Source organism: Orcinus orca, chromosome 1, assembly GCF_937001465.1.
Source record: "Orcinus orca chromosome 1, mOrcOrc1.1, whole genome shotgun sequence".
Lineage (NCBI taxonomy): Eukaryota > Metazoa > Chordata > Mammalia > Artiodactyla > Delphinidae > Orcinus > Orcinus orca.
Window position 1 is genome coordinate 148,568,217 of NC_064559.1, and position 23,561 is coordinate 148,591,777.

General features: G+C 34.6%; 1 protein-coding gene across 3 annotated transcripts in view; it reads left to right on the plus strand.

Annotated features, from left to right (window-relative positions):
* LRRIQ3 (leucine rich repeats and IQ motif containing 3) overlaps positions 1-20,179 on the plus strand; it is a 240,600-nt gene extending 220,421 nt beyond the window's left edge. For 2 of the 3 annotated variants that reach the window (XM_033405981.2, XM_049703176.1), the window contains exons 8-9: positions 12,114-12,843; positions 18,781-20,179. In XM_033405981.2, the coding sequence (XP_033261872.1) occupies positions 12,114-12,843; positions 18,781-18,937 (887 nt within the window). In that variant the 3' untranslated portion in view covers positions 18,938-20,179. The remainder of the gene's footprint in view (positions 1-12,113; positions 12,844-18,780) is intronic. The other variant, XM_049703184.1, reaches the window with a different exon arrangement.
* Positions 20,180-23,561: the final 3,382 nt, after the last annotated feature.

Here is a 23,561-nt window from a genome sequence, read left to right on the forward strand (position 1 = left end):
CACTCTTTTTTAGATTCTTTTCCATATAGGTCATTACAGAGTATTGTGAAGAGTTCCCTGTGCTATACAGCAGGTACTTATTAGTTATCTATTTTATATATAGTAGTGTGTATATGTCAGTCCTAATCTCCCAATTTATCCCTCCCCCTCCAAACATTTTTTAATATGTCTGTTGGCCATTTTGTATATCTTCTTTGGAGAAATATCTATTCATGTCTTTAGTCTATTTTAAAAATTGTAATATTAATTTTTTTACTATTGAGTTTTAGTAGTTTCTTATTTATTTTGGAGATTAAACCTGTATCAGACATATAATTTGCAAATATTTTTTTCCCATTCCATAGGTTGCCTTTTTACTCTGTTGATTGTTTGCTTTGTTGTGCAGAAGCTTTTTAGTTTGATGTAATCTCATTTTTCTATTTTTGCTTTTGTTGCCTGTGCTTTTGGTGTCATATCCATTAAATCATTGTCAAGACTGATGTCATGACATTTCTCCTATATTTTCTTCTAGGAGTTTTAGTGTTTCACGTCCTATATTTAAGTCTTTAGTCTGTTTTGAGTGATTTTTTTGTGTTTAATATGAGATAAGATTTCAATTTTATTCTTTTGCATGTAGAGATCCAGTTTTCCTTACAAGGTTTATTTAAGAGACTATCCTTTCTCCCTAGTATATTCTTGGCACCTTTGTTAAAGATCAGTTGACTGTATATGCACGGATTTATTTCTGGGCTCTATTCTATTCTCCATTTGTTAAAAGTCTTTCTGCCAGTGCACTAGTGTTTGTATTACTGTAGCTTTGTAATATATTTTGAAATCATGGAGTGTGATGCTTCTAGCTATGTTCTTTCTCAAGGTTGATTTGGCAATTTGTGGTCTTTTGTGCTTTCATATCAATTGTAGAATTGTTCTTTTTCTATTTCTGTAAACAATGCCATTAGGATTTTGATAGGGATTGAACTGAATTTGTAGATTGCTTTGTGTAGTATGGACATTTTAACAATATTCTTCTGGTCCTTGAACATGAGATATCTTTCTGTGTATTTGTGTCTTCATTTTCTTTCATCAATGTCTTAATGTTTTCAGTGTAGAGATTTCTCACCTGCTTTGTTAAATCTATTTCTTAGTATTTCATTGTTTTAATGCTATTATAAATGTGACTGATTTATTAATTTCTTTTTCACATAGTTTGTCATTAGTGTATAGAAATGAAACTGATTTGTGTATGTTGATTTTGTATCCTGTGACTTTACTGGATTACTCAGTTCTAATCATTTGTGTGTGTGTGGGGGGGGGGTCTTTAGAGTTTTCTAGATACAGAATCATGTCTTCTGCAAATAGGGAAAATTTAACTTCTCCCTTTCTGATTTTAGATGCTTTTTATTTCTTTTTCTTCTCTAATTACTCTGGCTAGGACTTCCAGTACTATTTTGGACAGGATGACATCCTTACTTTGTTCCTGATATTAGAGGAAAAATTGTGGGAGTTTATTACCCCTAGACCTGCCTTACAAGAAAATGGCTAAAGGGAGTTCTTCAAGTTGAAAGAAAAGAATGCTAAAAAGCAACATGATAAACTAACTATGTACTTTTAAAATAAGTACTAAGACATTTTAAGACACTAAGACAGAGAGCTATTTTATGCCCTCTATTATCTACCAAAACAGTATTAAACATTTCATCATTTTGTGTGTGTGTGCACTCCTTTTAGCCCTCTGCTTAAGAAATAGCAAAAGAAAGAGAAAACAAAGAAACAGAAAAGCTTCTGAGTATATTTGGACCCTGAGTGTTTTTTGCTTTTTATTTTTTAAAGTGGGGTGATGTGTTAGATAGACTTCCTTGCAATGGAGTTTCTCTAAGTGTGAAGGTCTTTAGGCCATTTTACTACAGATTTTGGAACAGAAATCATTGGCAGGCATGACATCCAAATGTGACTCCATAATTTTATTAAAGGATTGCTTAATGGACAGATTCCTTTCCATTTTTTGTAGCAGCATTAAAGAAAAAAAAAAAAAACCTAGCATGAATTTTGCTTGGGTTTCAGATTTTCATGTTATTTGCTTAATAGCTACAATTTGTTAAACATCTCGTTTTATATGGAGGAAGCATAAATAATAATTTAATGGTGAGTGTTAAAGAGCTTCTTGTCATTTAAAAATTCAACCAGGGGTTTCTGAGAACACCTATGTGTGTACCCAGTCATGATTCTGATACCCTGCTCTTGTCTTTCAGGTTAAGTGTGCAACTAGAAACTATGTTAATACCTTATTTTCTTCAATCTTATGACAGTTCTTTAAATCAATGGCCAAGTAATTGTCCTTTTTAAGCCTGTAATTCAAGTAGCCAGTTCTAATTTTTTTTCTGAAAAAAATTGTTATACAAAGGAGGAGCGTTAAATAGAGTTATATAAATTATTTTCTTATGTGACTCAGCAGTTTAGGTAAAGGATTAACTCCATAACAGTGTCAAGCAATGTTTAGGAAATATGCAACAATCTATCTCTAGGCATTTTCCTATGGTAAGTTTGGGTCAGAGATGCAGTACCAAAACTTCCTCATGTCATGTTTTTCCTTTTCTATTTGAACTGTGTTTTGACAGTTTGTTTGCAATATTTTATGTCAATGCCCTTCATATTCAAAGGTGTTGCCCCTTATAGTATTGCTTGCCTTATATATATTAGATAGGTGACCTTCAGGCCTTTTCATTTGGATTATATTTATTGTCAATTCCCTAATTCACAAAAAAGAATGCCATTTTGGGGCCTATTGTTACTGACAAGTTCTTACTGGATATCAAGTCACTCCAGGTTATATAGAAGCTGCTCAGATCACCAATCTGCCTCACAGATTTGAACTTGTATATAAGTGACTTTTGTGATTATTATTTTTGTCTTGTAATAATATAAAAGAAGCAGGGAAAATGTCACCAATACAAACCTGTTATACATGTAGACCTTATACTTGCTTGTATGGAAAGTTCACTTTGCGACCTCCTAGATTATTATAGTCACTGTTTGGCTCTTAATGCTGTCAGCTGGATCTAATAAAGAACCTTGATGCCATTGTCAGGTAATACACAGGTGAAGCAAAAATGCTGTTAAGCGGAAAAAAAGATGTCAGTAGAAGGGAAAAATGGAAAAGAAAGAATAAGTTAACATGATGAGGAAAGTATATATCAGATAATTCAAATTGGTCATCCCTCTGCTTTACTTAAATCTTGTAGTGGAACTCTTGACTTCCTTATAAAACACAAACTGTCTCTGAGAAAAATTAATACATTTAAAAGTCATTTCACATGTATTTTTTAAATTCTAGTTTTGTATATAATACTTATATTTAATAAATAGTTGAATTTTTTAAATTGTATACCAAAAATGCAGAACACTATGCTAACTGTAGTAGAGGATATAAAGATATATATAACATATCCCCTATCCTTTAAAAACTAAAACTTACTAAAAGAGTTAAGATGTGCAGCTATAGCACAAGCAGAATTCTTTATGAAATATCTGAGTGGATTTTGTCCCACTGCTATAAGACAGTGCTTCCAGTTATGGCACAAATCAATAATAATAATATTTGTAAAGTGTGCTAGGTTAAAATGAGAGAGAGTTTGTAATTAGTAGAAAATTTATTGTTTAAATTATCTAATTACAGTAATAAAAATAGAATATAAAATATTAGATATCAAATTTTGAGTTTATATAAAACTTATAAATAATGTCTTTAAAACCATCTCATTGTTGGACTTGAGCTTGAATTCCATGAACATAAAATATTTACACAAGATGCAGTGATTTTTAAAATATGTCCACAAATCCACTGATACTCTTCCCTTCAAAAAGTGGAGCCTAATTCTCCTCCCCTTGTGGGGTGGACTTAGGGACTTAAATATAAAGAATAGAATATGGCAAAAGAGATGATATGTGACTCATAAGACTCATCACAGAAGATATTTTGTCCTGCTCTGGGCTCTCTGTTAGATCACTTGATCAGGGGAAAGTCAGCTGCCATGTCAGAAGAACACATATGTATACCAAGTAGTTATTTTGAAAGACCCACAGCAAGGAACTGAGGCCTTCAACCAACAGCCAGTAAGAAACTTAGACCTTTGTCAATAGTCAGGTGAACGAGCAGACTTGGAATGGAATCCTCCAACTGCAGTCAAGCCTTTGGATGCCTGCAACCCTGGCTGACATCTTAATTATAATATCATTGGGAAACTCTGAGCCTCAGCCACCCAGCTAGACTACTCTTGCATTTTTACCCTAAAGAAACTGAAATAATAAAAGTTTATTGTTTTAAAGCCTTTATGTTTTAGAGTAATTCGTTAAGTAGCAATAGGTATTTAATATACCAAGTTTTAATTATAATCATTTTTAAGTCTTCATTGTCTCCAATAACAAGTAATTTAGGCTGAATAACTGATAAAAATATAAAACTTTTTACAGTCATTCAGACATTTCCAATAGTTGAAAGATTCTGTGCAAGAATTTATTTTCCCATTTCTTTCATTGACAAGTATAACCTTGATTGTATGTGTGTGAAAATGTGAATGGACTTCAAATCTAATTGAATTTTTATATCATCCTATATTTCAAAATTATGATGAAACTCTAATTTACAGAAGAAAAGCCATTCTGCTTCTAGGAAGTATGTCATTAAAAATGTTTATCAACCAAAAATGGATTGAAGTATCTGATATATGTGTATAGTCAGCCCTCCATATCTGACAGTTCCACATCTACAGATTTAACCAACTCGATCTAAGATATTCAGAAAAAAATTTCCAGAAAGTTTGAAAAAACAAAATTTGAATTTGCTACTCACAGGCAACTATTTACATAGCGTTTACCTTGTGTTAGGTATTTTAAGTAATCTATAGATGATTCAGGAGTACGTGCATAGGTTATATTCAAATACTACACCGTTTTACGTAAGGGACATGAGCATCAACCCATTGTGGATACGGAGGGATGACTATAGTCTGGATTTGAGAGCCACTACCCCAGATCAGCCGCACCTTGGGCTATGTGCCATATTAAGCACCTATTTCATGAGTCTCTTGTCAATAGTAAATAGCACCACACACAGTAACTCACTGCTCAAGTACATTTTCAAGTGATAGAAAGCCTCCTGAGCCCCGTTCTATTGCCATGACTGTAGAGTAGTGTCAGATCACACTTGACTCCAAAGGCTCTAGATAAAATTTATGGCAAAGGGGTGCCTAGAGGCTGTAGTAACTCCACTCTCCACAAGGGTGATCAGTGTCTCTGGGCACTCCGTTATTCATTAACAGCTCACTAGTATGCCACATCACACCAGCTGGGGAACTGTGCTTAGAAATTCAGAAGAGAGAGTACTCCTTTTGTATTGGTCTTCTTGGGCCTCAATAATAAAATGCTACAGAATGGGGAGCTTAAACAACAGAAATTTATCTTCTCACAGTTCTGGAGGCTGGAAATCCAAGATCAGGGTGCTAGCATGGTCATTTTTAGGGAGGCCTCTCATTCTGGCTTGTACACGCCAGACATCTTGCTGTGTGCTCATGTGGCCATTTTAGTCTGTGTGCATGGAGAGGTGGAGAAAGTAAGCTGTCTGGTATCTCTTCTTTTAAGGACATTAATCTTATTAGATCAGGACCATTTTACTTGTTTTCTGCTCTGGTTTGTATATGTCTTCAGTTTTTGTTTCTCTGTTTCTTTTTTTCCTGTTTTTTTGATTATTCAAATACATTTTATAATCCATTTTAATTTATCTGTTGGATTTTTCATTGAACCTCTTCACATTATATATTTATTTTCTCTAGGGATTATAATATAAATCCTTAATTTAGCACAATCTACTTAATATTGTACCACTTCACAGAGACTACAGAAAGGAGGAGCCTAAATGGCAGGTGTGGTTGCATGAGTTGTGTATTTTATATGAAGTGCTATCTTTCATGAAAAAATTTTCATTAATAGTACATGTTTTGGGTTATATTGTTGGCATTGCAAATGTTACATAATCCTGTGGATTCTGTTATAAGAATGTTGACTTTTTTTAAGCACACTCTTAAAAACTACTTGCTTTTGAACATTCTCCAGAGTCCTCAGGATTGTTTTGTTTTGTTTTGTTTTTTGCCAGATGTTAGGTAGATGTTAGGATCTTACTTCAACAGTTGACTACTTCTTTAAGCCTCAGTTCCTTTATCTGAAAATGGGGATAAAAACAGTACAGTACTTACCTCATAAGATTGGTAAGAGGACTAAATGAGATAATTTGTTTAAAGGACTTAGAACAATTTGACGTGTAGCAACCATTCAGTAAATATTAACTGTTTTGTTATGATTGGTGATCAGTAATATCTTTCTTATGAGGTAATCAATATTAAAGTAAATGATAAATTGTAGTTGGAAGATTATATTAGGTAAGTAAACAAGTATAAAAGCATGCAAGGCTTTATAGGCCATGACAAGTAATTTGAATTTTATCATGAAGGCATATGGAAGCCATAGATCTTTAAAGACACAATTTCAAGAGATTATTATGGCTTCATCACTGTGTGGGAAATTGTGTGTTGGGAAACGCAGAGACTACTTAAGAAGACATTGCAAATAGTCAAAGTAAGAGTTGATAGAAACCTGAATTAGGGTGATAGCAAGGAAATGGAAGAACAGAATCAGTTAATCTGAGCTATGTTTTTGAGGTAAACTCTACAAGACTGATCGATAATATGAATAAACTATTAGGTGTTATTTGTTGAGATAAAGGGCTGATTTTAGAGGGAATTAATTATTGGTAGCAACTGAGATCTTTTGAATGTGTTTTGAATGTGCCAAGTTTGAAAAATACCTATAAGACTTCCAAGTGGAAATGATAAATTTGAAAGTTATCAGCATAGAGATTGATATTTAAAGCCATGAACGTGATTCACTTCAGAAGAGAAAATAGAGATGGGAAGGGGACCTAGTATCAAGTCCTCAACAACTCCAGAAATTTGGTGAAAAGAAAGAGTCTGAAAACAAAACTAAGAAGAAGTCATCAGAAAGCTGGAAGAAAAATCAGGAGAGTTTTAAACAACATAGGGAAAAAAAAAAAGAGATATCTTCAGGATATCAGGAGAGCTTTAGAGAATCTGGAAATCAGAAAATATGGAAAAAAAAAAAGATTTGAAGGAGGAGAAATGATCAGCTGTGTTAAATGCCATTGAGAGTTCAAGAAAGATTAGAACAGAAAAAATGTGTCCCTTGTATTTATCACCATAGAAGCTTTTGTTAGGGAGAGTTTCAACAGGTGGGTGAGTACAGTAGAGTTGAAATCCATATATAAATAAAAAATTGATAAATTGAAAAATTAATAAAAGGTGAATAAAAGGACATAGTACAGGGAGACAACTCTCACGGTAGTTTTCACTCTGAAATCAAACAGGAAAAATGGAATAGTAGCTAGAGGGCAATGAGGGTCAAGGGAGTCTTGTTGTTCTTGCATTGGTGGCGGTAGAGGTGATTATGGTAGTTTAAACATGGCTGTGAATGATCCAGTAGTGAAGGGATGATAAAGGAGAGAGTTAAGATAATTGCAGAAGCGAAGCTAAAGGGGGATGGGACCAAAGCACATGTAAAGAATTTGGCCTCTGCTGAAAGAAGGGATGCTTCCTTCATTGAATCAGGGTAGAAGAAGATGCATGAATATACAGACAAGTTTATAAATTTGGTTATGGAAATATGAGAACATTTCCATCACTTGACTTCTGTTTTTACTATAATGAATGAGATGAATTATAAAGTCCTGAAACAAAATATACATACAAAGAAGGCTTTCCTGTATGTTCTGTGTTAACTGTCCAGTGGATGTTGAGGGGTGTGATAAAATGCTTTGCTGTATTTTCCCCAGTCATTACTAAATTATGTGGCTGTTTGAACACTATGCCATTGATGGAATTAAAGAGATAAGATAAACTCCTTGTTTTCCATATCAAATATAATGAAAAAAACAATAACATATTGTTCTTACTCTTTGTCAGGCCCTGCTCTAATAATTATATATTATACTTTATCAGGCTTTTTTCATTTTATTAATTCACTTAATCCTGTTAAAACCCTATAAATTGGGTATTATCATCCACAGTTATCAGACTGACCAGAGAATTGAATAACTTGCCTACACTTAGTAAATAGTAGAACTAGATTCAAATCCAGCCAAATTGTCTCCAGATTTTAGGCTTTCACCACTATGCAAAGGACATTGATCTTGAGCAACAGATTCACTCGTCCATTCATCTACTCATCCATCCAACAAATATATTTATTGGCATTTACTATTTAGTTAAGCCCACTACCCCCCTAAAAAGAAAACCCTACTCTCTGCAAAATACTAAGAATGGAGGATGAAAAAAAAAAAAGAAAAGTACAGTCCCTACCACTAAGGAAATTATATCTAGCTTGCTACTATGGCAAAGAATTACTACATAGAGCTTTAATATAAATGAAATGTGTGGTAAATTCTATAAGGAAGGAAGTGATATGAGAATTTAAAAACTATCCACTCTTATTTAAAGAATAAAGAAAAGTGACATGTGAAGAGACCTTGAAAAATGCATAGAATGTGAACTTACGTAAATAGGGAAAACAACATACTGGACAAAACATTAAATAACATAAGCAAAAGCCCAAAGATGGAAAGATGTGGCAGATGTATGGGGGGGAAAAATGGAGCTCTTCTCCTATAATATAGGATCCTAAGCTTAACTGTAAAGGACCATGAAGGTTTTGTTTTCCTTCGTCTGGGTGGAAGGCATGACATGATTAGAGTCCTAGTTTTAAAAGATGAATTGTATAGCAGTGAGTGATATCTTGAAGCAGAGAAGGAAACTGGGAGGTTTTTAAAAGTGCTAATGGGATTATGTTCAAGCAACCACTGAGAAAAATGTCAATCATCAGCCAAAAAGTAATTATAGTTAGTATACACAATGAAGTACAGCTTCTATCTTCAAAGAGCCTCCAGTTTCACCAAGGAGGCAAGACTTACTTACATTAAACTATTAAGGGACAAACATATATATATTGGTAACTGTGATGTTGTGATTTATAACAAGAAAGATATATTTGGTCTTTGTCCCCAGTTCTGGCATAGAGCTCCTGACGCTTCCTAAGTGATGAGAGCAGAGCAACAAAGACGTCTTTTGTTATGTTAGTGAGGTGACTTTTGGAACTCATCTAAGGATGAGGGCTGGTTTCCAGGGGAATCAACCACATGATTAGAGGGTTAGAACTTTCAATCCCAAACCTGATCTCTGGGGAGGGAAGAGTAGCTGGATTGAGTTCAGTTTTCAAAGGCCAGTGATTTGATCAATCACACCTGCGTAATGAAGCCTCCATAAAACTCCAAAAGGACTGGGTGCAGAGAGCTTCCAGATTGGTGAACACATGGAGATTCAGGGGGAGTGATGTGCTTAGAGAGAGAGCATGGAAGCTTCTCACCCTTTTCCAGTCCCTTGCCCTATGCATCTCTTCCCTCTGGTTGTTCCTGAGTTATATCCTTTTATAACAAACCAGTAATTTACTAACTTAAATGTTTGTCTGAGTTCTGTGAGCTGCTCTAGCAAATTAATTGATACCAAGGAGAGGGTTGTTGGAACCTCCAATCTATAGCTGGTTGGTCAGAAGCACACATGATAAGATAGACTTGTTGCAGGAAATGGGGTGCAAGAGAATGGTCACATCCCAGGTCTTGGGCAAGTCCTTGGGACAGACCGCCAAGTGAGGTTCCTTGGCTTTGCACAGGAAAGCATTCAAGAGCGAGCAGAAATAGAGTGAAAGCAGAATTATTCAGAGAGAGATACACTCCATAGATAGAGTGTCGGCTGTCTCAGAAGGCAAGAGGCCCCAGGATATAGGGTTGTTAGCTTTATGGGCTGGGTAATATCTTAGGCTAACAAGTGGGAGGATTATTCCAACTAATTTGGGGAAGGGGCAGCGATTTCCAAGAATTAGGCCACTGCCCACTTTTTGGCCTTTTATGGTCAGCCTAGGAACTGTCATGGCACCTGTGGGAGTGTCATTTAGCATGCTGATGTATTACAGTGAGCATATAATGAGGCTTAAGATATACTGTTTTTGTTTTTTTTTTTTTTTTTGCGGTACGCGGGCCTCTCACTGCTGTGGCCTCTCCCGCTGCGTAGCACAGGCTCCGGACACGCAGCCTCAGCGGCCATGGCTCACGGGCCCAGCCGATCTGCGGCATGTGGGATCCTCCCAGACCTAGGGCACGAACCTGTGTCCCCTGCATCGGCAGGTGGACTCTCAACCACTGCGCCACCAGGGAAGCCCCTGGAAGTCCAGTCTTAAGCCATCTTGGGCCTAGTAGGTTCTAACCAGTTTTTGTGTATCCTCATGTACTGTGGCATTCTTTTAAAGGTTGTGCCCTGCCCCCTTCCCTCCTATCTTAGACTTGCAATTAGCATCCAAAGAGAGAAGAGGGAGGGCAGGATGGTAGGACTGAGCTCTTAACCTGTGGAATCTGATCCTATCTCCAGGTAGGTAGTATCAGAATTAAGTTGAATTGTAGGACACCCAGCTTGTGTCAGAGCGTCCTTTGGTGGTATGAGAAAACTCCCTCACTCCACACAAACCAGAACCTTTAGGAACATTTTAGTGTTGTGTTTTCTATCCCTGATCTTTTATTCTTAACCAGGTTTCCCATGTCAAGGTTTACACATAAAATTAAATTTACCCATAAGAGTACCTTTTCTAGGTAGTTGTTCCAGACCACACCCTGTTTACTCTAGACTTGAAATTCTGGCTTTCATTCCTCTGAGTCTCTAGTGCCTTGCTTTGGACTCAAACTCTTAATGCTTTATATTTGGACACTTCGGCTTTCACTTGCTAGCCTTGTTTTTCTACTTTGCTCTAGGCTCTGCTTCCTTTTCTACTGTTAATATTCCTGTGGCCTCAAGTGAAAATCCTACCTGTTCACTTCTTTCCTACTGCCTGACTAGCCCACAGGTTCTGCCCTTCTTCATGGTCACCTTGACTTCCATAAATGTTCCACCATCAGATTTGGCATTATGACATATAAAAACTTTAAGAGAGTCTTCTAATAGAAGATTAAAAGATTAGAAAAGATGAAACCCTCATAGACTAGAGTTAGCAGAGATTCAATTTCAATAGAGAGAGGGAATCAGTCAAACACGGGAAACATATTTTCTGAAGATTAATAAGCATTCTTTTTTTACCTGTATTTGCCACCTGGTCCTACATTCATCAACTGGTTTGTCAGAAAATAAATAATGAACAACAATGTGATTCAGGTCTTTATATTGGATAGCTTGGCTCTGATAACAAATAAACCCAGAAACATATATTGATCAAATATAATTACCTTTTATTTCTGGCTTCCATAAGTGTCCAAGTTGGATAATCCTGGTCAGCGAGTACTTTTTCAAGCAGGGATTCAGGGAGCCAGAGTCCTTCTACCTTGTAGATCTACCATCTTCTAGCACTTTATCCTAATCTCTGTGCAGTGGGTCAGAAGAAGAAAGAAAATATAGAGGAAGCACATTTGTTTCTTAATAGCCTTGGACCAGAAATGACACATATAACTTTTGCTGACAATGTCCTAGAGAAGACTTAGTCTCACAGCCACACATAATAGCAAAGGAGGCTGAGAGATTTCATTTCTTTGAGTATCCAATGAAGGGAAAAGCAATTTTTAAGGCAGCTATTAGTTTCCACCAGAGTTAAGAAAAATAAGGTAAAATGAATTACAAAGTCCTTTGCAAATATGAGATAATAATAACTATATGTAAAAATAATATGTATGATTAAGTAATAAGTATAAGGTAAAATGCTGCTATTGAGTCAGTGCAAGTTAAATAATTGTGAGAGATAATAAAGGAAATATAGGAATCAGTGCATTTCTTTGTTAAAATATTCCAATAGTGATTTTTCTCTCCAAAAATCACGATTAAATCACAAATTGAAAAGGAATATCAGTTGGGAAAAATGCCCCTTAATAAAGTAAATAACAGGTTCTTGTCAATTTTATTAATGTGGCTTTCAAAACAATTGGGACAGAAAATAAACTGTGCTTAACACTTGTATAATGGATTATATTTGTCTACTGTGTGATGTAGGTCAGAAAGAGTCTGAAGATAAAATTAAGGATGAAGAATTGGATGTCGGTTTTAGGATATCAGTGTTCAAACTACCAGTACATACTTCAGATTCACTGAGGTATACTGCATTATTGAAAGCAAAAGAACAAGATTATTTTCCTATGTATACCGAGCCACTTTCTACCACTCATCAAAAACCAGTAATTAAAATAAAAGACATGCTGTTGGAGAAGAGTGTAAGAAGAGAGTTTCTTACAACACAAAGAACTGGTATGAAACTCCAAGCACTTTATGATATTGATAAATATTGCTCAGAACAAAAGAAGCAGGCAAGCTATAAAAATAAAGTAACAGCTGTAAGCGTGGCACAAGTGGCCAAAGAACGAGTTAGAATAACTATTCAAGAAAATTTAAATAAGAAAATACATGCTACGCATAAACTAACTGCAAGAGATAATAAGACCATTCAGAATGGTTTACAACGACTTCGGCAGGACAGATCCAACTACCTTGAGAAAGTAAAAGAGAGGAGAGTCCTGTTTCTGGAAGAAAAACAACAAAAGGCTAAAGACCGTTTATTAATTCAAAACTTAAATAATGAGCGCACTCTTTTGACCAAAGCAATGACTAAAATTGACAGATTGAAGAAGAAGCAGGCTGTCTTAAAAGAGAAGAGCCTAATTGTTCAGCAAAAACTGGCAACTGAAAAATATCAAAAGGATTTACTTAAACAAATGAAGGAAATTAGGTAAGTACAGTTTTGATATAATAGAAGCTTTTACGTTGCTGGGGAGGAAAAAATTTTCCTCTGCCTTCTAGGTTCTCCTGGCTGGTTTAAGAACTAAATGGATGTGAGACAGATTAACAGGAGAAAATCAAACAAAAGGTTAATAACATCTACACGTGGGAGAGACCCAGGAAAACTGAGTAACTCCCCCAAGTAGCTGAAGCCATCACCTTAAATACCATCTTCAGCTAAAGACAAAAGGAGGTGTTGAGGACGGAGAACCAATTATGAGAGGTTACCAGGAAAAGCACAGTAAACAAGGGTAAGGTTGTCATAGAGATCTGTCACCTGTCTTCTCCATCAAGTTTCTAGAGGTTTGGTCATCCTCTTCCTCAGCTTATAGAGTTGTAAAATAGCTCAAAGAGATGAAAAGACACAGATAATTCTAAAGGGTACACCAGACAGGACCCCCAGTAATTTTATTTTACCCTTTTTTACCCTTGTGTGTCTTTCACACAGTTTTTTTTTTTCTTTTTTTTTTTTTCTTCTGATATTAGATTGAAGCTTATCAGCCAGTTTTATCCTGGTTATATTTTAAGTGACCAAACTGTGAATACGTATGTTTAAGGCTTATCTAGAAATACTTAAAGATCATTATAACTGCTTATTTCATTTACATTTTAAAATGCTATTGTTTAAAAAAAGTAGTCTGTACTAGAAAGGAGTGTAAAATAGGAAGAAAGCATTTGTCTTTTCCTAGCGATAAGCAAATTTAAAACTATTTACTGAGGTACTTTATATAATATCTTTTTAAGTATGAAAAATATATTTTTCTCCTCCAAAATTTAAAAACATTTTCCTTAATGTATACTTTGTGTGTGTGTGTGTGTGTGTGTGTGTGTGTGAGAGAGAGAGAGAGAGAGAGAGAGAGAGAGGGAAAGATTTTGGAAATAATTTTTTTATAATTTAATAGAAAATATATATTTTGGAAAAGAGAATGAAAGCTAGTCTGGTATATCAAAATGTAAGTCTAGCACAAATCAATGTTAAAGAAAATTTTTAAGCAGCTTAGTTTTATTACAGCAAATTGAATGTCTGGCCATCATTAATCTGTAGAGGATACAGAGTCAAGTGAGCTTCCTAATGTGTATTAACTGAATTATCTTCTCTTGTAAGCTGCTGCACAGATATTATCCTTGAGAGTACACAGGAATAAGGCAATGTTCTGGTTATGTCAATAATGTATCCTAAAAGGCATTACTGAGTTTTATTATAAATGTTTTCAAATAAAGATTATCAATGTGCAGAAAAGAGCTGTGACTCAAAAAAGTAAAATCTGTCTAGAGACTTCAGAAGTTTCTCAGTTCTTTTTCTGCCATTTGATTCTTCATTAACGTATCAAACACTTCACCTAAAAGCATTCTGGTGAATCTCAATAACTAGTGAAGTCATTACTGAGAATATAATTTCCTGATCCTGCTCTGGAATGAGGAAAAATGAATGAAGAAAGGGGAACCATAAAGCTCTAGTTTAGGAAATTGATAAAATACCCATAGGAGTGTTTAAGAATGAATTAAAAAGAGACTTTAAAATGAAAGAATTTCTATATCAGGTAAAAGCTGGTCATAAATTTCCCCAAATATTCTTGTCCCTACTTGAAAAAAGTGATGACACTGCTCAGGGCAGAACAGCATCGTGTACATTTTGAAGTAGAGTATCATTTATCTTGGAAGATCTGGCACCTAAGGCAGTTATCCAATTACATCATCTTCTTCTTGTCCTTATTTTTGTCATCAATTGACCTTCTTGACTACTACCCTCTTCATTCCCTGTGGTCCTTATATCCTGATATATAAAGCTTTTCTTTATCCAGCTTCTGCCGTTATCACTGTTAACTTCCAAATTCAGAAGAACAACCCTCCCAATTGCCTAACCTAAACATTTTTGGATCCCAGAACCCTTTAAACTCATTTCCATAGACATATAAATGCCACCTCATCACTTGGAACTGTACCACCTCTTAAATTTTAAACTCATATATTTACTTATGGCTAAAATCTTTATCTTTTCAACTCTTTTTTTCCTTTACTTTCACCACATGTATTCTTCAAATATATTGTGGCACTCATCCCTCAAATAACCTTTCTTATAGACTTTCTAGTGTAGCTTCCAGGGTTCTTTAATTCGATTATTCTTTTTTCCATTTCACCCAGTGTCTCTGATGTCTTTTTCTTTCATTGCCTCCACCATACTAACCGCCTCAGCCCCTACCTTGGAACAATCCAATTATCTATCTTCATTTTTTGTATTCAGGTAAAAATGGCTAGAAGACATCAGTGACTTGTAGATTTATGCTGATATCAATTCTATGGCCTCCAACTTTAGCTGCTCCCTCAGGTGCTTGCTCTTTCTCCCATTACCTACAAAAGTGATTTTAAACCTCATCAACTATAGAGCTTCCTATGCACATACAACCTCTGACCTTTCCTTCTCAACAAGTCACTCTGTCCCAAAGGAATTTTAGGCCTTCAAGCTTGAATTTGTTCAATTTTCCAATTCCCTATCTATAAAATTCTACATATCCTATATTTATCCTCATTTCCTTTTCTACTGTCTCAGGATTAGGTTCCCATTTTCCTGTTAAGAGCTAATAATCCCTCTGTTTTTGCTCTTAGTAAGCCTGGAAGTGGGTAATGCAAGACCTCTGTGCTAGGCAGAATTATGGCCCCCAAGAAGATACCATGCCCTGATCCCTAGGACTAAAAATAGGATAAGAGATGGTGGGGGAGGGGAAATTTCCCCTCTTTCCCCTATTAGTTCCTTTGGCTGGCAAGTAAAATAGCATAAGGCAGATTAACAGGAGAAAATCAAATGTATTACATGTGCAAAGGGAATCCATGTAAGTATGAAGTATTCCAAAGTCATCAAGGCAAGGTAAGGTATATATATACTCTGGACTAAGGAGAAGAAGGTGAGGGTCTGAGGCTTCAAGGGGAAGTAAGGTTATTCACAGGAAGAACAAAAATAGTTAATGTTTGGTAAAAACATGTTTGCTGGGCCATCCTAAGACAATAAGGCACTTTGATCAAATGGGCTTTGCTAGGTTCCTCCCTGTCTACAATGCCTAATACTTTACTATAGTAACTATGGTGACAGCTTCTTCCTGACACAGGCCCCCTATTTTAATTTCATTTAGGCAGTAAGGGGGAAGTTCAGAGGTTCTTTGGGGCCTGGATTGTTTTTAGCTCAAAATAATTCGCATTCCAGAGTGGCATATCTTCGGGAAGCCTGCCCTTGTCCCCATCAATACTACACTCATGGATATGCTACCTTACATGGCAAAGGGACTCTTCACATGTAATTGAGGGTTGACCTTAAAATAGGAAGATTATTCTGGATTATTCAGATGGGGGCAGCATATTGCATGAGCCTTGAAATGCAGAGGCAGGAGAGAAAGTCAGAGGGAGTCAAAGTAGGAGAAAGACTTGACATGACACGGCTGACCTAAAGATGAAGGGAGCCATGTAGAAAAAGTGAGAAGGAAATGAATTCTGACAACAACCAGCAATCTTGGAAAGAGGACCTCAAGACCTGGATGAGAACCGTGGCCCTGGCTGACACCTTGATTTCAGTCTTGTAAGAACCCAAGTAGAAAATCCAGCTGAGCCATGCTGTTCCTGGACTTCTGACCCATGGAAATTATGAGATAATACATGGTGGTTGTTGTAAGCCAATACATTTTATAATAGTTTGTTTTATAGCAATAGGAAAATACAGACTCTTTTTTTCTCCTTTCTTATGATTGCTTTGTTATTCCAGGACCTTTGCATTTCCATGTACAATTAGCTTTTAAAACATTCAAATTACCTAAAGTTAATACATTTAAAATAAATGGTAATCTAAATTTAATCACATATATATTTAAAATAAATTTAAATGTTAATTTCTACCCAAAAATCTCTTCACATATTAATTTGGGGAGAACTGACATCTTAGTAATATTGTCTTCCAATCCTTGAACACGATATAACACTCCATTAATTTAAATTTTCTTTAACTTTTTTCAGCAATATTTTATCATATTCAGGTATAGGCCTTGCATGCTTTTTATTAAACTTATGTCAAAGTATTTATTTTTTGATGGTATAGTAAATGGAATTTCTTAATTTCATTTTCCAGTTGTTCGATTCTGGTATATATAAATATTGATATAATAGATTATTATGTTTTTCACTCTTCAATTCTTTTAAATAGTTTGTTTTTTAAATTTTGTCCAAGTTTATAATTGTTATCTGTAGGAGGGCTATTTCAATAAATGTCTTAGACTGAATTAGTACCATTAATTAATTACATGTACAAGGTCTATTTTTCTGTGACTTCTACTCTGTTGCATGTCCACACATGACTACTCTCCAGAGCTCCTATTTCAAACGAGTTGTAGCTAATTTTCATTGAGTGATTATTAAATACCAGCCTTCCTCTAAGGATTTTAAATGTATTAGCTCATTTACTCCCTACTAAACCCTATGAGTTGGATTGTCCCTTCTTAACGGTGAAGAAATGATGCATGTAGAGCTTAAATAACTTGTCCAAAAATCAATCAGTAAATTGCAGATCTGTATTTCAAATCCAAGCAGAATGGTTTCACTATGTGTACTCCTAACCATAAGCCATTGTTTCTTTGTATTCAACTCCCTAGGCATTTCCATATAGATAGCCAGGCTCTTTAAACTCAGTATTACCAAAATAGAATTCTAATCTTTCTTCCCATCTGGCTGCTCTTAAGTTCCCTATCCTGATGAATGCCACTGTTATCCATACAACAAAATAAATTATTAAATGTTAGGTACTCCTCTAAGGATTTTAAATGTATTAACTCATTTAGTCCTTTACTAAACCCCATGAGTTGAATTATTCCCTTTTTAAAGATGAAGAAAATGAGATAGAGAGAACTTAAGTAACTTGTCCAAAATCACATAGTCAATAAGTTGCAGACTTTCTAGACTTAGGCCTCTCTTCCACTCCCTAAGTCCACATTTCTGAGTATACTTAAATACAAATAAATATATGTATTTCATTTATATGTTCATATACCTTTATTTCTCTTTACTTTCTATAAGCTTCTCAAAATTATATCATGTCTTATTTATCTTTATGTTTCCAGGATCTAGGGATAGTGCCAAGCACTATAATACATAACTCTTGAATGAATGAGGATGAATGAATGAATTTTCCTAAGGCCCATGACATTTCTCAGGTTTGCCAGAGTAACCTGGTTCACCTTTCTCTAACTTAATAAGAGTCTGCTAGGTATACCATAACAAAATACCACAGACTGGGTAACCTAAGCAACAGAAATTTGTCTTCTCAAGTTCTGGAGACTAGAAGTCCAAGATGGAGGTGTTGTCAGGTTTGGTTTCTCCTGAGGCCTCTCTTCCTTGGTTTGAAGATGCCTGCCTTCTCACTGTGTCCTCACATGGCCTTTGTTCTGTGTATACACATCCTTGGTGTTCCTTCATCTTCTCATAAGGACACCTCTAAAAGGCCTTTCTCCAAATACAGTCACATTCTAAGATACTGTGGGTTAGGATTTCAACATTTGAATTTGTGGAAGTCATAATTCAGTCCATAGTAGAGTCCTAGAAAGAGCTTGGATTTAGTGAAGCTTAAGTAAAAGTTCTGCAAGTCATGGCATAGTTTGGTTAGATGCCTCTTTGGGAATCTAAGCCAGCGTTTGTAAAAATTCTCAGTTATAGCTAATAGAAAACTTAGAAATATTAGTCCAAGATGAATATTATTTAATGATATAATGATATTTTAAGCAATAAGTGGAGTTCTATCTTTTTCCCATTTGGTATATATCTATTTTGAAGACATTTAATTAACAATTAGATTGATTGTTATGGTTTTAGTCATTTAAAAGTATCTTATTCTGTTACCTTACTTTTTTCTTCTTAGGGCTCAAGAAATATATAAAGGACACTGTGAAGAAAAGATTGTTAATGATATAATTGCCTTTCAAAAAGCTTGTGAAGGATTTCAAGATACTAAAACAAAAGCTGCAATTGTGAAAAAGAATTTAATCCGTAAAGTTCCCAATGGAATGACAAAGTGAACCAATGCCAGATCACATTCTATGGTCATTTTGATTTATGGCCATTATTTTTAGTTAAAGCACTTTGAAATAATACTATAAAAGAAGTACTCTATGTCACAAGATGGATTTGTATGTAAATCTTCTAAAAATATAAAGAGTGATTAAAATGTTTCTCTTCTTGATCATAATTTAACCTAAATCATGTTGAGTTGGCTCACCTAAAGGTTCCTTACATATCCAGATATCAAAGGAACAATGAAAAGTGATTTAATTTATTGCAGGAAATACTGCAAAGGCATTGCTTGTATTGTTTCATATCCTGAGTACAGCAATTTGTAAGCCATTCTCAGTTTCTCTGGCAACCTTAGAATAGTAATTTCAGCCCCAGCTATTGACTTTTATTAAGACACTGTGTTCTTTGATTAGTTTCTTTGCCTGCTTTCATATATTTAATTATATTTCCTGTTTATTTTGTTAAAACAATTTCTTTTTTCAAAATAAAAGTTTCACCATTATATTGGTGACTCATGTTCTTATAAAAATTTAGAAAATATAAATTGTAAAAGGGAAATTAAGCATTCTTATTAACTTCCTAGTAGATTGTAAGATTTTTGTGTATTTACTTTCAATGTGTTTGCCTTTACATATATGGGGGGCAGAGAGGAGAAATAGAGAAAGGATGCATGTAATTGAGTAATTGTGATCATAAAGTATTCAGAAATGGTATATATTCATTTTAAGTCTATTTAATACATATTCATGGTGTAGAATTTGAAAAATAAAGAACAATATAAAAAGATACAAAAATTCTTTGTAAAATTTTAGTCGATTTTCAATAGTATTTTCAATCGAGAAAGATAAATGTCTCACTTATTATGACATTGCTCACTTAATACAATGTAACTAATGCCATTCAAAATTTCTCTTTAATACCCATCAGTTATATATGCAAGTTTTTAAGTGTTTCTTTTTAAAATTCTCTAATTTTATTAGTCTATGGTAAATTTCCCAAAATTAAATATTTTACAACAGCAGTTGTTCATTGTGCTTCTATGCTGGACTGCTAAAAAATGCTAGTAGCATTTTCCTTATGTTCTGTAAAATAATAGCTGTCTATTTAAATCCATGGTATCAGTTCTCCCTTTTCTTGTTAATTTGCAGATAACTAATGAGCAAGTCGTATTGGTGTTTCTAATTATTCTTCAAAAAGAACAAAGGGGGATACAGTGAAGTGGTAAAAGTATGACAGATGTAGATTTCCATAACAAATTAGATAATCTCTCTGTTACCCCATTTTTCTGTTCTGTATTTGGAAATAATACATATATTTTTGGGATTTAATTAAAAATAATAGTCCATGTCATATAGCATTGTTATGAGACTTGAATGAGAAAAACACAAAAAGCAACATAGTGCATTCCACAGAGTAGGCACTTAATAAAGGTAAGTGTGTAGTAGTGGATGCAGAAGTCTCTTCTGTGTACTTATAGGAGGATTTGTCAACTATCTAAGAGCTGAGGGACGCTTTCTCAAGGAATGGTAGAATTTTTTGTATTATATATTTGAATATAATTCATTCATTCAATCAATACCTTTATTTACTATTTGTTGCCCTTTTTATATGTTCCCATTCCATACTACAGATCTTTTGTAATCTTTATCACACAACAGGTAATCAATAATTTCCTTGCTAGTTTCCGCCCAACTGTGAGCTTATTTAAGGCAAAGACAATTTTACTCATCTCTGTATTTCTATTACTTTGTACTAATGCAGATATTATATTACACACAACGCTTTTTCTGTTTATAGCTCTGTTTTCCTATTTATGTGTGGTCCCAGGTCAATCTCATGACTTTTACTGCTGCTTGCTGTTTATGTTTTGAAGAATCAAAAATCTGTATCTCTAGGTTATATCTTAAATTTCATATATCTCCTATATTTCCAAATGCATGCTAGATACCTCTACTTTGAATGCATGAAATCTTTTAAAAAATCATACATTGAAATTGAATTTATTATTATTTTTTACTATTTCCCTCCCTTTCCAGTCTTGCTTCTCTTTCTATATTCCCAAACTTCTCTAGGTTCATAACCATCTAAAGTTTCCCACATTAAAATTTTAGAATATACCTTTGACTTCTTTCTCTTACCTCACCACATATTAAATATGAAGCCCAAAAATTCAATTTGCAGAAGGTCTCTTTGGCAGAGACTGACTAGCTTTTCACCAAACCTGTTTTCTGTTTCTTCAGGACACAAATAGCCCATATTTTCCAGCCTCCTTACTCAGTTAATCAAGGCAAAGGACTGAATTTTGACCAACGGAATCTGGGTAAAAGTGATTGGCAGCCCTTCCAGGTATATACCATGCACTGTCCTCCATTATTTTTCCTCTTCTTTTGCCACCTTGGAAAACACATGTTAAAGATGGCTGAGCCACAAGATGAAAAGAGTCTGGGTTCCCAAATCATTGCTTGTAGTGTGATCAAGAACATGTGTTTTGTTCCTTGGCAAACTTTTTCACTGAGGACAAGACAGTAAATATTTTAAGCTTTGTGGACCATATGGTATATGTTGCAACTACTCAATTCCATGTTGTGGCACAAAAGCAGCCATAGATAAGATGAAAAAAAAAATGAGTGTGCTTGTGTTGCAGTAAAAATTTATTTACAAAAACAGGAGGTTTGTCGGATTTGGCCCATGGGTGGTGATAGTTTCCCAACCCTTAATATAGACAGTTGGGCTTGCAATTTTTTAGACCTTATATATGCAAGGGTGCTAGATTCTTCTAACCCAATACAAATGTTAAACATAACCAACTTCTCAAATAAATAACTACTTACAACATTCCTTATGCAAATAAGGTTATCCTAAAGTATTTTTACAGATTAAAATAACTTTGTTTACATATGCTAATAATACTGAAGTATTTCAAAATAAATCATCATTGAAACCAATGTACAAACACCAGGACAAAATTTGCTTAAATAGGAAAGTGCTATACTGAAGTCAAGGTTAACAGGAAGAAGTAGCAGCAGGTTACACTAAAAAAGAGGGTGATGGAAAAAAAAGGGGATTAGAGCCAAAGAGGTGACATACCGTGAGCACTTTCTTCGAATAGTCAGATACTGTTAGAAGAAAAGATTTCTTTTCACTTCTTCCTAGAGTTTCCTTAACAGAAGCAGTGACCACTATAGGCCTGAAGCAGTATCCAGAGATTACAGCAGCAGCATCTCATCTTAGAAGAAAATTAAGAGGTCACTTAGCAAGCTTTTCCTCTTTATCTTTCTTAGAACCAAGGTTAAATTTGTATTTTCTGTCTGATAATCAATCCACTAGTCCAAGCTCTATAATAATAGAGTGCAATGATTAAGAGCACAGGCTTTGGAATCAGAAAGACCTGAGCTTAAATTCTTTGGAAGTTCAATAGAAATTTCAGTTTCTTCATTCATAAATGAGATGATGTATGTAAAGTGTTTAGGATATTACTATATCACGGTAAGCACTCAGTTCATGGCAGCATACTTACATACAAAGGCAGTAGAGATTTCATGAGTTCATAAGAAATGACTTATTCTCTTTAAATTCACCTAGTGTCTTTTTGATACCTTTGTATTTTGTTTTGAAAAAAAAAATTTCCTAAAATTGCATTTTTATCTGCCAGCAGGAGTGAGCCTTGGAATTACAGAAGCTAAAAAGACCTATCTAAAGTCATTTGCTGGGAAGGTTAAAGGGACGGACTAGACAAAAGCAAGAGAAAGGAGCCATTATGCAAATATACGTTCATTCACATAATCATGCAAGGGCAAGCATAGTAAGAGACTCTCAAAATGTTCCCAGATAAAAGTTTTATTCCTATTATTTGGCTAGTCTGCCTGTTATTTTGACTATTTATTACTAACTACAATAATTTGTTATTGGTTACACAATATAAAAAGATGTATTTTGTAACATCAATAACCTAAAATGTAAGGGGGTAAGTATAGTTTCAGTATGCTATCAAAGTTAAGTTGTTATCATGTTAATATGTTAGCATAGGATGTTATAACTTTAACACATTTTATGTAAACCTCATGGTAACCACAAAGGAAAAACCTGTAGTAGATACACAAAAGATTAAAGTAAAGAAATCAAAGTATACCACCACAAGAAGTCATCAAATCAAAAAGTAAGACAGCAAGAGAAGAAGATAGGAACAGAGAAATTGCAAAACGGTCAGTAAACAGTTAACAAAATGGCAATAGTAAGACCTTAACTATCAACAATTACTTTAAATGTAAATGGATTAAATTCTCCAATCAAGAAATAGAATAACTGAATGTATTAAAAAATAAGATCCAGTGATACTGATGCCTACAAGAGACTCACTTTAGCTTTAAGGATACACATAGGCTCAAAGTGAGGGGATAGGAAAAGATATTGCAAGCAAATGGTAACCATAGAGAGCAGGGGTAGCTATACTTATATCAGACAAAATACACTTTAGGCTAAAAATGGTGACAAAAGACAACAAGCTCATTATATAATGATAAGGGGTCAATTCACAACAAGATAAGGTGGTAAATATTTATGCACCTAACACTGAAGCACCTAAGTATATATATAAAAAAATACTAACAGAAGTAAAAGAAGAAATAAACA